We start from the raw sequence: 17929 nt of genomic DNA on the forward strand, positions 1-17929 counted from the left end.
TTTATGTGAGAAGGAAATACAATAGTAAGAGATCTTTCACTGACCAAGCATCTTAACTACACATTGGTGCATGCCAGACCCCCTGATATCCATCCCTCTGAATCCACTCACCCCGGAGAGGACAGAGTCCGCCTGGCCAGGCTACCATCCAGCCCTTCTAAATTACCAGAAGAGGGTGGATGACCCCATCACGGATCACTGTCCAGGATGTAACACTTCACCCCATACTATACAACACTATTATGGAAGACTGCATTATACAAAATCATGCATGCCAACAACACACTACATATACTCTAAGGGATTTGTGGAAAAAACCCTGTTCCAGCCACGGCATTCCTCAGGAAGACGGTACTTCTCAGCCTGACAGCCTCGCGAACAACAACAAGCATGTACCCATCTCTGGATGGTGACTAGGGCATTTAAAAGTTTTGGAGATAATGTTTGGAGATAATTCTCTCACACACAACCACCACTCCTGTTTTACATACTTATCAACTCTTGACTCCAAACACATCTTAGGAATAAGAAGACCACAGGTTCCAATTGGACTTTATTTGGATAATTTTGAGGTTAACACTTGGATGATAATTACCATAATCAATCATAATAATAAAGATAATAATAATAATAATAAAATAGGCACTGAGTACAGTAGTGCCATTTGCCTGGGTGTGATACACATTGCCATGGGGTTACCTGCTCCATCGGAGAACGAGGAGAGTCGTCCCACATCGTTTTATGAGGAATCAAGGGAAACTTCCGTTGTCTGCCTGGTCTGCCGCCCTAAGCTGCCGTGTCTGTCTCTATCATTGCTTGGCTTGTTAATTCAGGTAATCTTCTCTGAATAATATATTACCCACTCTTAAATACATACTTGTGGTATTACATTATGTCCTTTGTAATATAGGCACTGAATAAAAAATAAAATTGTACTAACAAGTCCTAGATTCAAGCTGAAGACTATCCACACAAAAACTACTGTACAGGGTAGCCTAGAAGTCCAGCTCCACGTGTCGATTACCTTTAAACTGTTGGCACAGAACGTGCCGGAGGCACTCAAGACAGCAACACATCAACAAGAACCTCCTTCAAGTTCTGGGACACCAACACTGACAATTCACCCGAATAATCATGATTCAGTCATATCTATGGGGCTGGACTTTCGGACCACCCCGTATATCAACAGCAATGCATGTAGGACTAATCATAATACTTCGGTAGAATCACTATACGGCAGAAAATACCAAAGACCGCCAAACCTCCTTTGTGCTTTTCTTATAATTTCCAACTAGTCCCTGTTGGAGAAACTAAGCGTGTGCTGAACTCGCTTTCTGCCTTTCTATATATTCTAGGATTATCTCGATTAACATCCACTCACGGATAAGACAATCCATTTGGTCTTACAAGGCAGATGGCTCAAATTGACAACAGAGGAAGACATGTGAGCAGTTTGTTGGTTTCTGCTAACGACATCGACTACTGAGGCATCACACAAGCACACCTGGACCCGTGCTTTGAAAGTGTAGGAACCCTGCCTTGTTTCTTTACAGTAAAATGTTACAGCTGTTGTATTAAAACCATTTTTTGTCCACCATTTCTTAAAAGATAGGTTAGGAGCCTATATCCACAATTGTATGTTATAGCTGTTGGATTAAAACCATTACTCGTCTCAAACTTCCTTAAAGATTATTTTGTAATCCATTTCCAAATCAGACAAGCAGACTGGCCATTTAACCCAGACAACCATAAAATTTACGTGAAAAACCATAAAATTTACGTGAAAACAGGACTTCCTTCACTCTCAAAACAAACCTCGTGGTCTTTCAATATTTTGTGAATCTGGCCCCTAGTTTATGCTGAATAAGATTACCTGCATGATAAGTATTGGGTAATAATACTTTGTTCATTGCACCACATTGGTAATGATATGATTGTACACTGACTTGCGTAACAGGTCAACTACATTGCTATATAAATCACTAACTGTTGATTACATGTACCTACATAAGTATTGATTGCTCTCAGCCCCCTTACAATATCTATTTGTTGCCGATTCTCCTTAAGATGCAAACCCAAGACAATTGAAACGAATACTGTCATTTATGGAAGATGACGTGGGGAGCAGAACATAAGCCGATTAAACTAGAAAGCAAAGCCTCGACACACACGACAGCTTGGGACTAGCAGGCCGCACAGACAAAACTTCAAGGTTGGACCCACTTGTTTTAACAATTCTCCAGAACTACAAATCCTAAGCATCCAGTCAGGTGAAATTCACGGATGGCCCCCAGGAATAATTATATATTATGTGTTGGTTTCTCCGTAATGGACAACTCGATACATCCGTCTTCTCTCGACGCTGCTGCCTACGCTGAAGTGCTGAATACCTCTGCTGATTGTGCCCTCTTCCTTCAGCCGACTGCGATCTTACGTTGTCTCACATCTCGACAACGTCAATCAATGTCAACTGGGTCATCTGGTCCTCTACGAGGCTGGTCTCCCGATGCAGTGGGCGAAGAGTACTGCCACATGGGTTTGAGGACGACAGAGGCACCAAGCTCGTCTTGGCCACTCCATCCAACTCTGCATCTTCGTTGCAAATGCCCTGATTCATCATTCTTGTCCCAAGGTGTTCCTCGAGGAAGAGCCTGTTGGACCACAAAAAGAAACTTGAGTATTCCCCGTCCATTAAACATACTTATATCAAAGGCTTTTTTCCCTTTATAAGGGAGGTAGCCAAAAGAAAAAGGCATAGAAACCATTCCCACACATTCCATCCCTATCACACTCCATTCCCCTTCACCCTCTTCCCTCCCTCTCATCTTGGCACCTCCTGGATGACTGGTCATCCCTACATTTTGTCCACTGCCCTAGGTCAGAAGCAGTGTCGCAAGACACAGTACATCCACAGCAAGGCTGTTTCATTAAATCAACGACCCCCCCCACCCATCATACAGAAAAGGTAAAGATGGGGAGAAATACATACACACATACATACGTATACCGACGGCTCTTTCCCCCCTTACAAGGGAGGTAGCCAAAAAACAAAGGTATAAAAACCATTCCCACCCATTCCATCCCCAATACACTCCACTCCCCTCCACTCTCTACCCTCCCTCTCATCTTGGCACCTCCTGGGGAGAAATTCTTGATATGAAAATAAGCATCAAAGCCTTTACTTTTTCTCATGAAAAATAAATTTCTGTATTACTGTTCAGAGAGGGAAGGGGGGACGTAAAGAACAGACAGAAGAGTACAAGACATACTTACCAAGTGTGGTACGGCAGAACGACCTTGATGCGTGGAAGCGGGAAACCGTTGAATGCACAGGATCCTACGAGGGTATAGGCCCCCATGTTCTCCCATGCCAACCAATCTCCGATCTGCAGCTTCGGCAGTCCCACCTCATTGCACACCTGATCCAGTCCATCGCAAGTGGGACCCCAGATGGATGATGGGTGACATTGTTCGCCGTCATCCTGAACCAAAAGGACAAATTCTCGTGTTATGGCAAGCAACCCTATAATGAATCTATAAATATGCAATGACACTATTTATCTATATGCCAATAGTTTTCCTCCCTTGTAAGAGTTAAGGGAGCAAGGCTAATCATGCCTCATCTCCCTGGAGAAGAGAGAGAGAGAGAGGAGAGAGGAGAGAGAGAAAGAGAGAGAGAGAGAGAGAGAGAGAGAGAGAGAGAGAGAGAGAGAGAGAGAGAGAGAGAGGAGAGAGAGAGAGAGAGAGAGAGAGAGAGAGAGAGAGAGAGAGAGAGAGCATTTCCATTTCCCTTACCCTGCCCCCATTTTAGTTAACCTTTTCAACATGCAGGGGAAAACCATGGCAACATTTCAAACACATCTTACTTGCAATTAGTTAAAACCACTCCAGGTTAAATTCAGAGACTAAAGAATAATTCCACGCTACAAAGTCCTCCATGAGGGGCACAGTCCTTGCCTTCCGATAAGGGGGGTTTGTTGAATCAAACCAAAAATAAAAAATAATAACAATAACCAACTGGGCATTTCCTCTAAACGTATACTAAAACATCAATCACGAAGTGGCAAACTTCATCTACTGTACGTGTTTAGGATACTGCCAAATAACTTTACTCAGCTTACATGGGAGGGTTAACTGCTTACAAAGAAAATTATTTCTTTCTTTTCAATTCAAGATATGTTTACTAACTCTTCAATCAACTCTTACCTACTACGTGTGGTGACTATCCACAGGAGAGGAAGTTCCCCCATTCCTTTTATGCCTTCCCACTTGCTCCCACCAATTTCATCCCTCACCCACTCCCATTCACCACCCCTCCCCTCCCTCTTTTCTTGGCTCCTCCTGGATGACAGGTCATCCCTGCATCTCACCCACTGCCCTGAGTCACGTACATAAGTCAAATTTCACAGAGTAGGCCTGGTCACAGGTTCTAATTGCAACCACCACACAGAAGACACGTAACACCTCATACCTATGCCCCAAACTAACAATCCATAAACAGCAACACAATATTCCGAGTGACTTGTGATCCTACACTGAGGCTGTTGCGGATTACCCTGACCTCTTCAATACGAGTTGAACTCTTGTGCACAGCATCTGGTGCCTGACGTAAGATGCTCCATCACAATACGCACAAGTTATGGAATATAGTTACAACTATTAGTTGTTCTCTTTCCACTGAATGCTAACCACTGAAAATACAATCTAGCCTGTTCACAGAATACAGAGTTCACTCAGCTATAACTACAATATAAATATTATCAAGACGCTGATGCTAGCATCCTTGTATAATCACTTGTGCCACATGACGTTGACATCAGCATCATCGCATGGAAGCAGTTAAGGATACTGGTCTTCTGCAGGAGACCCAGGGCCAATGGACCAATTAACTGACAAAATTCACATAATCTATTCATTTAGGATGACACTAAATGGTTACTTATCTCGGTAACAAAAGGGCCTTTTCCCCCTACACACCTATCTATCCAAAATACCTCTAGAAGCATACTGTTCACTGCTCCATTACCAAACTGAGACGATACAGATAACTGCATGCCATTAACACACTGAAAGACAACACACTGCTGCATGCCAGACCCCCTGATATCCACCCTTCTGAATCTTCTCTCCCATGAAAGGACGGAGTCCACCAGGCCAGACTGCGGTGCGGCCACCACCCAGCACTTCTAAGCTACCAGAAGAGGCTGGATGACCACATTTAGAACAGCTGCCCAGGATGTAACACTTCACTCCATACCATACAACACATAATGGAAGACTGCATTATACACAATCATGCACGCAAACAACACAACATACATTCTATAAAGGATTTGTGGGAAAACCCAGTTTCGGCTGTGGTATTTCTTGGGGAGACGGGACTGCTCGGACAGACAGTCTAGGGAACAACAACACCAACAACTGCATGCCTGACCCCCTGAAGTCCATTCCTCTGAATGCTCTCCACCAAGAGGACAGAGTCCACCTAGCCAGGCTGCAGAGCTAGTTTCTAAGTAACCCCGCGATGGCTGGATGATCGCAGATATCTGTCCCAGATGCAACACTTCACCCCATACAACACATTATGGAAGACAGCATTGTATACAACTTTGCATGCCAACAACACAACACATACTCTATAAGGAATTTGTGGGAGAACCCCATTCAAGCCATAGTGTTTTAGGGCGAGAGTGCCTGGCCAGATGGCCCTGGGTACAACACTCACTAGATTCCCAGTCATCTTAGCTCCTCGTGGTTTGCGGACCCCCGTGATTATTAATTGGTTCACTCGGATTAAAGTTATTCCATGTCCCGGATAGAACAACTACAACACCGACAAATTCACCAAAATGTCAGTCACGGGAGGTTAGTAAGTGTTAAAACTTACTTTCCATCTTTGAAGAAAGAAGCGAGAATGTGAGGTCACCTTGAGCAGTGTGGGATGAACTCCTTGGTGGTCGTAGAGAACGCAGTTGAATGACCCATAGACGCCATCGTTGATGTAGTACATTGTCGAGTTGTCCGAGGCAGTTGGATCTCGCTTGGCCAGCACCATTGTTGCCAGGGTGAAGGCAGAAGCAACCATGTAACGACCAGGTTCGGCGATAATCTGGAAAGATAAGACACCATGTAAAAATAAGTAAATAAGCCAAACCATGTAAACAATCAGGTTAAGCAATAAACTTTGAAAATTAAAATAATCAATTCATTGTCTTAGACTTCTCTTGCAGTAGGGGCACAGCTCCATTGTTGTTGTTTTTTTGTTTTTAACCCCTTCCATACGGTGCCGCATACGTAGGCGGCATGAGGAGCAAGTGGATACACGAGGCTGCCATATCGGCGTCTTGATTATATTTATTGTAGTTGTCCCTGCGTACAAAGGGGGACGGAGAGGGGGGGTCGCCGATTAAATGAAGCGGCCTTGCTGTGGATGTACTGTGTCTTGCGACACTGCTTCTGACCCAGGGCGGTGGGCAGGGTGCAGGGATGACCCGTCATCCAGGAGGTGCTCAGATGAGAGGAAGGGTGGGAGGGGTGTGGAGGGTATTTAGGGATGAAATGGGTGGGAGTGTTTTTATGCCTTTCCCTTTTTGGCTACCTCCCTTGGAAGGGGGAAAAAGCCTTGGTATATGTATGTATGTATGTCCCTGCGTAGTGACATACTCTCTAAACTGTCTTCATCACATTTTCTATGGTTATCAAAATTCACGGGTGAAAGAGAGAACGATCGATATAAGCGGTGACTATATTTTATGATGCGAGTATTATTACGACACATCGTACGTCTGACAGCTAATGCTGCCTGCGAGATTTTGGCCCGGAGTGAAGAGGTTAACCACTTCAGTACGGGACTTAAATCTCGCGGGCAGCAGCCAATGCCAGCCGTATGACGTGTTGTAATAATATTCGCATCATAAAATATAGTCACCGCTTATATCGATCGTTCTCTCTTTCACCCGCGAATTTTGAAAACCACAGAGAATGGGATTCAGGGCACATTTGGGAGAATGTAAAAACACAGGGGAGACTACAATAAATATAATCAAGATGCCGATATGGCAGCGTCGCGAATCCACCTGCTTCTCATGACGCCTATGTGTGCGGCACCGTATGGAAGGGGTTAATACAAAATATGAATTACGTAATTGACTTCGGCAATAACAAAAACAACTGAAATCCATAAATATTTCTTTCATAAAGTCCACTGGAGATCATTCAGTTACAGTTACATTGACTAAATTTATATATATTCATTATTTACACTAAACATCCTTTACATTCAACTTCAGAGAATGTATGCACTCTCATGGAATGCGCCAACGGAAGAGAGGAGAAAAGAGCTGATGACAGGTACGAAGGAGAGGTGGGTAAAAGCTATCCCATCTACATTCAACAACTATATCTACGTACCCAGGGCTTCTTCCCCCTTATAAAGGGGGTAGCCGAGTCAAAGGCATGCACCCACTCCCACCCACCACCCACCACCCTTTCCCCCTCTCTCATCTTAGCTCCTCATGGATGAACAGTCATCCCTGTCTCCCACCCACTGCCCAGGTCAGAAGCAATGCAGCAAGGCACAGCACACCCACAGAAGGGATGCTTTACCTTCGACAATTAACCGAAACAATCTCACCCATCTTTTCCGTCTCACAATTATCTCGTATTCCCTGTGACTGGGCAAATGTGACAGCTGCAGAGACAGCTAAACACTGCCTGGTGTAGAATCTTCACCATCTTTCCCATACAGCCTTCACTTCCATTTCCAAATGTCCATCTCCACCTTTATTTTTCCCTTTCCCGAACTCTAATCTCCCATTACCTTTTTTACTTCAATCCAAAACAAACTTTCATTATTTCGTAAAAGTCTCCATAAAAAACAGACTCCACATTACACTTGCTCTCTTGGCTTCCTATGAATTGTTTCCACCTTTGTTATCCTGTATCTCATCTTTTCCCCCAAACCTCTCTTTGCAACCGTTCTTCACAGGTTTGCTTCTGTTCTACACCTACTCAACACCCAGCCTCACCAATACCTACGGAAAGTAAACTCTCTGTATACGACTATTTATACACCAAAGCCTTTTTCCCCCTATCAGGGAGGTAGCCAGTCAATAGACACACATACTCACACTCATTCTACCACTCTTCGTTTCCCTCTCAACTTAGCTCCTCTTGGATTAAGGGTTGTCCACATCTCCTGTCCACTGCAGGAGACATGGACGACCCAGGGGCAACAACTAAATAACGGAGACGGGACTGCTCGGACAGACAGTCTAGGGAACGACAACAACTAAATAACAGAAACACCAAACTGTACCTGAACTCCACAACCCTGAGGGAAATGGCGATCAAGTCCTAAGTTGATGTAGTGCGCCAGGTCGTCCAAGGTCTTCCCGCGCACTCCCGGGTACCCGCCACCGATGTCGAGAAGTGTGGGCGAGAATCCGAGAGCTTCGGCTTCGTCAAATACGTCTCTTGCTGCTTTAATGGCTTCAAGAAAGATGGAAGGATTCTGGAAAATAAAATGAAGATCGACTTAATAATTATATTACTCATTAATAATAAGATAAATAATGTGATCAGGTTTAATATCATTGGTTCCCCAATTAATTACATACAATTTTTAACCTTTGATACAAGTTGAAAATAAACAAATAATTATAAATACAAATAATACATATACACACATATGCCAAGGGCTTTTTTTCTCCCTTACAAGGGAGGTAGCCAAAAAGAAAAAGGCATAGAAACCACTCCCACCCATTCCATCTCCACATACTCCACTCCCATCCACCCTCTCCCTCCCTCTTTTCTTGGCTCCTCCTGGATGACAGGTCATCCCTGCATCTTGCCCACTGCCCTGGGTCAGAAGCAATGTAGCAAGACAAGTAAATGATGATGATTTGGTTTAATGTCACAAATTGCCCCCTATCAACAGGCTAAGACGGTGCCCCTCACAGTGGAATTTAGCGACCCATGCCCTTGGTTCAACTTCGCCAGTGGCAGGATTCGAACCGCCATCCCCTCAACCTCAGGCAACGATGCCCTAACCCGCTCAGCCAGCGAGCATCCAAATAAATAAAAAAGTAAATAAATAAAAGAAAAACACAAGGCTCACTCACCTGACACCCTGACCCCACATGGAAGGCCACGCCCACAATATCCAGGTCAAGTTCCTTTGCAGTCTCGAGCAAGGCTGAAGCTTCTTCGGGCATCACGCCGAACTTGATGCCAAGGGCACACTGGGCACCGGGATCATCGTAGCGAATGCGAAGCACCAGCCTGAAAACACGAGCGTACATTAAATTTTTTTTAAATGCGCCAACAGCACATGAAAGATACAATTAAATACAATAAAATTTATAATGCATTAAAAGTATACGAGAGATTTAAGTACGTATATTTATTATTATCATTATGGAGAAGACGAAGAAGAAAAAAAAATGGAGGAGGAGGAGAATGAAGCAGAAAAATATGATGGAGAAAATAGAGGCAGAAAAAGAGGATGAATGAGAATGAAGACTAAGAAGAATGAGAATGATGATGATGATGATGGGGGGGGGGCTTACCATAATCTTCCCTATACATCATACAGCTCAAAAGGACAAAGAAAACTTTGACCCACCCCATGTCGTTGGGTTTTTCACGGGTACTTCTTTTTGGCTACCCCCCTTGTAAGATGGAAAAAGCTTTTGATATATGTATGTATACATACAAAAGACTTTAAACCCACTTACCTAGATTGGGGATATAGCGCCTTCACTTTGTGCAGCTCTGCCTCGTTGTCGAAGGTCATGAGGGGGACGCCGTTGACAGCAGCGTAGCGGATGTGCGAGGCCGGTTTGCAAGGGTTGGCCAGGATGATGTTGGAAGGGTCAACGTTCATGTCCAACACCTTCTGAATCTCACTCTGTAATGCATCAGGAATCATTTCTTAAAAACCTGTTTACGAAAGAGAAAGAGAGAGAGAGAGAGAGAGAGAGAGAGAGAGTGTGTGTGTGTGTAAGGGGAGGTAAGGAGGGGAGAAAAGGTGAGAAGTGAGGAAAAGTGAGAGAATGTGAGGGGACGGAATGACGGAAGGTGGAGGAATAGATGATGGGAGGGGAGGAGGAGAGGATGGGTGGGGAGGAGGAGAAGTGGTTGGAAGGGGAGGAGGTGGATGAGAGGGGAGGAGGTGGATGAGAGGGGAGGATGAGAGGGGAGGGGAGGATGAGAGGGGAGGTGGATGAGAGGGGAGGATGAGAGGGGAGGGGAGGATGAGAGGGGAGGAGAGGATGAGAGGGGAGGATGAGAGGGGAGGAGAGGATGAGAGGGGAGGATGAGAGGGGAGGAGGATGAGAGGGGAGGAGGGAGAAGAGGATGGGAGAGGAGGGGGAAGGGAGGAGGGAGGAAGGAGAGGATGGGAGGAGGAGGGGGGATGGGAGGGGAGGATCGAGGGGGAGGAGGGGGGAGGGGAGGAGGAGGGGATGGAGGAGGAGGAGAGGGGAGGGGATGGGAGGAGGAGGGGAGGGGATGGGAGGAGGAGGGGTGGGGATGGGAGGAGGAGGGGGGAGAGGAGGGGGGAGGGAGGGAGGAGGAGGGAGGGGGAGAGGGGAGAGAATGGGAGGGGGAGAAGGAGAGAATGGGAGGGGAGGAAAAATGGGAGGGGAGGGGAGGAGGAGGAGGAGGGGATGGGAGGGGGAGGAGGGAGGAGAGAATGGGAGGGGGAGAAGGAGAGAATGAGAGGGGGAGGAGGAGAGAATGGGAGGGGGAGGAGGAGAGAATGGGAGGGGGAGGAGGAGAGAATTGGAGGAGGGGAGGAGGAAGAGAGGATGGGTGGGGGAAGATAAGAGAACCGGAGGAGGAAATAAAAGGGAGACAATGGAGGAAATGAGAGTTGTCACCATGAACAGGTGAATATAATTTTTTATCACGGAGGGGGAGGGGGCGGGGCAGGAGAAGGAAGACTAAAATAATTATGATCCGGGTGAACACGTCATGAAAGAGCCAGTTCCTGTGATTTTCAAACAAGTACTACAAACGAAAAGAATTTCAATCGCCTCAAATAAACCGGATATAGTGGCATTACTCTATGAAAACAAATATTCGAATCATATTGTTCCATTGATGGGCTCATTCAAACATACTGTCGAGAACAAAGGATTCAAACGTCATACACACTTTGATGTTCAAGCTAATGATAGATACGTGTGAATGGGTGGTAGTGGTCAGTGACGGAATTGGGGGCGAGGATGAAGTGTGTGGGTGTACATTGTTAAACTACCGATTATATATACATATATATATTTTTGTACTTGTCTTAATGGAGACATTTATTATAATTTCAAAATATAATTTATGTATTTATTTATTAATTTACTTGTTCATTGTACACGTCTCCATACTAATGGAGGCATTAAAATAAAATTTCAAAACTTGTGTATTTAATATTCCTTATTTTTTGTAATAATTTCCATACCATACATTATAATTTTAGGGAGAAAAAATAAATAAATAATCTGACACCCATTTCTGTCACTGGTCGCAGGAGCCAAATCAAACTCACCTTGGACGCACAATCAAACCCGGTGCCCAGAGCAGCAAGTACTTCCAGTACGTCCTCATTGTCGTTGCATTTGACAGCTGAAAAAATAAATAAATAAATAAATAAATAAAAATAAAAAATAAATAAAAATTACACCTCACGTAAGGTTACAAGAATGAAGTAGACTGCAAGAGATCATAAGGCCTACACTAGGCAGTTCCATGTCCATTACCACCTGTCATCCCTATCCCTAAAATTGTCTAACATTTTCTTAAAACAACAGTTTCTGTGCTCACTACATGGTTACATATTCTAATGGTAAACCAGTTCTTGCCTATTTCCGGTTTTACATCTAATTTGTCCATCAATATATCAATAGTTGGGATAAGATAAAAGACAGACGGAAGTAGCACTGGAGAAATTAAATGGAGACAAAAGCTAACGGAAAGCCAGCCAACTGTACCATAGAAAGGCTTGACACGAGGAAGCTTCAATTTCCACATCTTCACCTTCTGCACGATGTCACCAAGATCCAGGATGAAGAATGGATCTTCTTGGCCCTGTTGTGGGGAAATTAGGTAAAGTTTTTATCATAGTCTGGGAACCTGTCAAGATGATGGAACAATAGGCATTTCTTGCTAGTGTTGTAGTCGTAAATGTTCGACAACATTTAATGGAAAATGATACTCCATGGTCTCTTGAAGGCCATAATTTAACCAGTTTTTCTACAATGCATGCTACTTGTTTTTCCTACTTCGATTAAAAATGAATTGTTACAATATTGTTTTTCAAATTTTCAAATGTCAATCGTGCCACATAAGTTGAACAATGAACTAAGAAGTTAAAACTTATAAAAATGTTAGTCACATTGTTGAAATGTTCTTACAGAAGTCTAGATTATTGTAACCTATGTAATTCTTACTCAAAGCGAGTAGCAAAAGCAAGTAGCATGCTAGCCTCATGTGCCGTCACCTTTACCAGTGAAACTAAAGTCCAAACATATCCATATCACAGAAGATATATAGATCAGTAGAATGTAATATCTATTGTATAAATACATGTATATTATACACATATATAAAAAATAGTCCTTTTCTTATAAGCACCCAAACTTGGATTATTCCCAAAAAAATAAAAAAATTTGCTTTTGATGTAAAGTAACCCTTCACCAGACCAAACCTTGTTACACTGAACTTCAGCTACATCGACTCTAGCAAGACCTACCAACCATTTGTTTGATACACCAAACAAGGTCGGTATATGTGGTTGGCAGGACCATGGAAAATTTGAATACATACCAATGTACAATACATACTTTCGACTACAATAACCAAACCTCCACCCCATTTAGTTCATTATATCGAAGGTTTATTGTACACTTCTTCCTCCTACTCATTAATTGGGAGTATACGTTGGTGCGAGAATAGTTTCTCTCGCCCCATGCTGTGCAAACCCCCCAATATGGCTATATCTTTCTCTGCATTTTAGAATCCCAATTCTTCTTTTGCACATCTTTACCAATGGACGAACAAGCTATGCCACTGGGACTTGAACCATTGGCTACGTAACTACTTACCACATAGCAATGATGTTACCACTGTACCACACTGATCGTATAAAAGAAACTATCTGGAACTTGACCAGACCATTGTCCAATGACATGGTATACTGTACCAAGCGAACAGCTTTGTGGTAAGCAGTCGTCCAGTCAATGTTTCGGTCCCCTGTGGCCAAGCTTGTTTATCCATTTGTCGTAATTTCATACGGCTGCCTGTGCCTTTCCCCTCATTACAACCTCTGACCCATCCTAATCAACAAGATTTCCACTTTGCACATCTCTTCTATCCCTAGATGACTGGATCTCTTCCTCTTTCCAGACCCATTTATAGTGCACCAACACATCTTCTTTAGGATGGGGGTAAAAAGAGAGGAAAGGAGGAGGGAAATCAAGAAACAGTTTTTCATACAGATGCACAAAATTGTGGAAGAGCAGATGCAGAAACAGTACGAACTATATATGTCATTGTTTTTTTCTCCCTTACAAGGGAGGTAGCCAAAGTCAAAAGGCATAATTCCTCTCCCATCCATTTCATCCCCACCTACTCCACTCCCATCCACCCCCTCCCTCTCTCTTATCTTGGCTTCTCCTGGAGGACAGGTCATCCCTGCATCTCGCCTGTTGCCCTGGGTCAGAAGCAATGCAGCAAGACTGAGGGCATCCACAGCAAGTCAGCTTCATTTAATTGGCGACCCCCTTCTCTGTCCCCTCGTATAGTAAATAAAAATACAAATTTATAGCGAAGTTTGATTAATACAGCCAGAGATAAGACTCCACAAGCATAGCTCTTTTTAGTGTATACATTACAATTGCATAATCAATCAACCAATACATTAACCCTAGTCTCTCTTGCAGGACTTGCAGCATCAAGGAACTTGGCAATAACCATGGGTAAAACCATAAGTTCCTCAGGGAAATAGTATTGTGTAGTTGTTGTTGTTGTTGTCGTTCCCTAGACTGTCTGTCCGAGCAGTCCCGTCTCCCCAAGGAAGGCCACAGCCGAAACTGGGTTTTCCCACAAATCCTTTATAGAGTGTATGTTGTGTTGTTTGCGTGCATGATTGTGTATAATGCAGTCTTCCATTATGTGTTGTATGGTATGGGGTGAAGTGTTACATCCTGGGCAGCTGTTCACAACTCGGTCGTCCAGCCTCTTCTGGTAGCTTAGAAGTGCTGGGTGGTGACCGCATCGCAGTCTGGCCAAGTGGACTCTGTCCTTTCGTGGGAGAGAGGATTCAGAAGGGTGGATATCAGGGGGTCTGGCATGCAGCAGTGTGTTGTCTTTCAGTGTGTTAATGGAGCGGTGAGTGATATGATTATGAATATGTTTTCGGAGGCTGGTATTTGGTGGTTGTGGAGGAAGAGAAGAGAGTATCTGTGCGTAATAAAGGTCTTTGGGTGTAGTTTTAATGTTTCTTGGTGTGTGTGGGTGTTCTGCTATGTAGTGTAGCGGGTGTGATGTGTTTGTGGTGGCTGCAGCAAGTGTTTGTGTGCCTCTCATGTCGAGGTGGTCCTTGACTTTGAGGACTTTTGTTTCATGGTGTAAATGGTCTGTAGGTGTTGTATTTGTGCAGCCTGTAATTGTTTTTAGGGCTTTGTTTTGTATGATTTGAAGGGTGTTGTGGTGTGTCTCACTGAGATTAGGAACCCATGCAGGACTCGCATAATTCATCACTGAGCGTATGCATTGTTTGTATATTGTTATATTAGTTTCTTTGTTTTGTCCAAATGTTGTTCCAGTGATTGACTTAAGTGCGTTAAGTCTAGGTGTGCATTTGTTTTTTATGTTTGTGAGGTGTTGTTTGAAAGACATGGATGTATCGTATGTTACACCAAGAATTTTTGGTGTGTTTGTGTGTGGTATTAGAGTGTTGTTGATGTAGAGATGAGGTATGTATTTGTGTTCTTTTGTCCAGTTGGTGAGAAGTGTTGCTGTAGATTTGGTTGGAGCTATTTTGAGTCTGTTTGTGATGAACCATGTGTTGAGTGTGTCAAGGTAAGGCTGGATTATTTCTGCAGCTTTGTCTGTGTTACGATGTGTGCATGTGATTGTTATGTCGTCTGCGTAGGAAGAGATTTGTATTTCTGAGGTGTCTGGTGTGGGTAAGTCATGCATGTATAGATTGAATAATGTGGGGGATAGAACTGAGCCCTGTGGTACTCCGTTCTTAATGTTTCTGATGTGCGATGAATGGCCATTATATGACACATGAGCATTCCTGCCTGCCAGATAATTGGCCAGCCATCTTTTGGTGTTATTGTGCATGTCTGTGTTATATATTTTATTTGTTAGGTTGTGGCGGGGGATAGCATCAAAAGCTTTACTAATGTCCAATGTTATAAGAAGTGTTCTGTGGTGGGGCCTATCTGAATTGATGCCATCTAAAATTCTTTGTGTGAGGTTTGTCAGAAGTGTGTTTGTGGAGTGTAGTGGCCTAAAACCGTGTTGTGAGTCAGCAAGGGGAATATATGGTGTGACAAGTTTAAGTATTAGGCGTTCAATGACTTTAGAGGGGGTGCAGAGAAGTGTGATTGGGCGGTGCGATGTTGGGATTGTTGGGTCTTTGTTCGGTTTTGGAATGGTGATTATTTTACCATGCTTCCAGATGTCGGGTATAGTGTTGTGTGAATAGCTGTAGTTTGCAATGTTTGTGAGTGCGTGTATACCTTGTGGTCCAATGTGTTTTAGGTGGATGTTGCTTATGTTATCAGGGCCACAGGCAGATGAGTGCTTGAGATTATGCATTATGAGTTTTGTCTGACTGTCTATGAAGGGTGTATAGTCTGAGTTTGTGGGGAAGTCTTTCTTACGTCGAATGGTGCGTCGGTCGTCAGGGTGAGATGTAAGATGGCTCGTCTGTGCAAAATGACGTATGAGTGCATTTGCTTGTTGTCTGTTTGAGGGTAGATTATCTGTTGTTGTGATTATTGCTGCGTGAGAAGCAATGTGTAGTTGTCTGGACTGTTAGCATGGGGGTATTGTAGTATTGTAGTACAATATATTCTATGTCTTCTTGCTACAATGCCTCACACTATCAATCCCCACACAACAATCTAATTAGGCAAGTACAATACAAACCTTCAAACACATACATGGAACAATACTCTCACCACAGACCAACATTAAACCAAAAGAAGAGAAATGAAAAATCTATACAATGATGCAAGAGCATCATCCTGTAAAACAGAGTTTCTCAACCAAGGGTCCAAGAACCTTACAAAGGAGTCTGTAGGGTGGGGAATTCACTTTGTTACATTTAATCCTCTCATAGGTGTTTTTTTTTTTTTTTTTTTATAATTCATAATTATACAACAATTTTTACAGATGTTAACTTTTTATTTCTTCCCCCCCTGGCTGGTTGTGTGTCTTGGAATGTGGCGATGATTTGTATATAATAATATTTCTATCCTCAAACGAGAGGATGGAGGAGGGGGACCGTCACCAATTAAATGAAGCAGCCTTGCTGTGGATGTGCTGTGTCTTGCTGCATTGCTTTTGACCCAGGACAATGGGCGAGTTGCAGGGATGACCAGTCATCCAAGAAGAGCCAAAAGTGGGAGGGAGGGGTGAATGGGAGTGGAGTGTGTGGGGAATGAAATAGGTGGGAGTGGATTTATGCCTTTGACTTTGGCTACTTTTCTTGGGAGGGGGAAAAAGTCCTTGGTATATAGTATATAGGATTCATGATACAATTTGGAAGAAAAAAACAATTCTTTTTGAAACTAGTTTCATATCTCTGAACTCTCCCTCTCAGTTTAAATTTTTTAGCCATTGGAGAATCTGGTCCCACAAACATAAATCCAGAAATCAATTTTTTATCTATTTATTTTTGGGGGGAGGGGCAGCAAGACAGAGACAGAGAGTGAGAGAAACTTGGGGGAAGAGGAAAAGAGATGAGGCAGGAGGTCATAAGTGAAGAGGGAGGATTATACAGTGTATGAAGAAGTCCTCGGTTTATAGATAGAATTGATGTCTAGGTTGGGGCAGTGTAGGATGAAGTGTACAGTGTCTCGTAAATTAATTACGTCTGGAGCAGTTCGTATTTTTTGAAGAGGCCTATTCCGTGTTGGTACAGTTTCAGTACAGAACACAGTTGTGCTGGAATGGTTTTCACTTCTGTGTGGGGCTAAAATCTGGAGGAATTTTGGAGTAGGAAGTCTGTGTGGATGTACTGTGTGGTGTAGGTGTTAACCGAGTATGTTTGTACCCCATCTGCAAGCAGCTGAGCGAAGCAACAAAATACACCTGAACTTCAACCTATATTGAACTACTAAACACATGGCTAAATAACCTCCCCAACATTCTATCTATACACCAGGTTTTTTTTTCCCCTTATAAGGGGCGAGGGGGTACTGGACCCGACTTAGGGTGTGGAGATGGTCAAAACAGCCAAGGAAATTTGGCCACATGTCAGGTTGGTCATGGCCTGGAGTCAGTGGCCATTTAAAACTATTGTGTCTGCTCAGCCAGTCTAGGGAATGATGACAAGTTATGGTGGAAACATAACAAGGCAGCTAATCACCCCCAGACACATACCATATTACTAAAAACCATAACAGACACAGACATGTACAACAATGACAAACAATGGCAAACGAACCTCATAGAAGGAAGAGAATGCAAAGTATCCCAAAACAAAAATCTAGCTAGGACCAAAATATTGCAGAATGCAATTTCCCACGGAGATACAAACTCACCAGCACAATCAAACTTCTCCATTGACTCCGTAATGATCCACACTACATCCAGAGTATAATACCATGTTTAGTGGTCTCCCGTCTGTTACTTCCACATGTGCAAATTTCAGCAAACTTGAATATTAATACATACATATTCCAAAAGGGCT

At 43.4% G+C, this 17929-nt stretch overlaps 1 protein-coding gene across 3 annotated transcripts in view; it reads right to left on the reverse strand.

Moving 5' to 3' along the window:
* Positions 1–540: 540 nt before the first annotated feature.
* Positions 541–17929, reverse strand: part of LOC143024009 (ornithine decarboxylase-like) — a 61945-nt gene continuing 44556 nt past the window's right edge. For 2 of the 3 annotated variants that reach the window (XM_076182701.1, XM_076182702.1), the window contains exons 4-11: positions 11988–12084; positions 11546–11622; positions 9738–9910; positions 9123–9282; positions 8318–8512; positions 5888–6109; positions 3274–3482; positions 541–2651 (exon numbers count right to left, since the gene is read on the reverse strand). In XM_076182701.1, the coding sequence (XP_076038816.1) occupies positions 2441–2651; positions 3274–3482; positions 5888–6109; positions 8318–8512; positions 9123–9282; positions 9738–9910; positions 11546–11622; positions 11988–12084 (1344 nt within the window). In that variant the 3' untranslated portion in view covers positions 541–2440. The remainder of the gene's footprint in view (positions 2652–3273; positions 3483–5887; positions 6110–8317; positions 8513–9122; positions 9283–9737; positions 9911–11545; positions 11623–11987; positions 12085–17929) is intronic. The other variant, XM_076182703.1, reaches the window with a different exon arrangement.

This window comes from Oratosquilla oratoria, unplaced genomic scaffold (assembly GCF_046742065.1).
Source record: "Oratosquilla oratoria isolate Oo_2021 unplaced genomic scaffold, ASM4674206v1 SCAFFOLD79, whole genome shotgun sequence".
In the NCBI taxonomy this organism is placed as follows: domain Eukaryota; kingdom Metazoa; phylum Arthropoda; class Malacostraca; order Stomatopoda; family Squillidae; genus Oratosquilla; species Oratosquilla oratoria.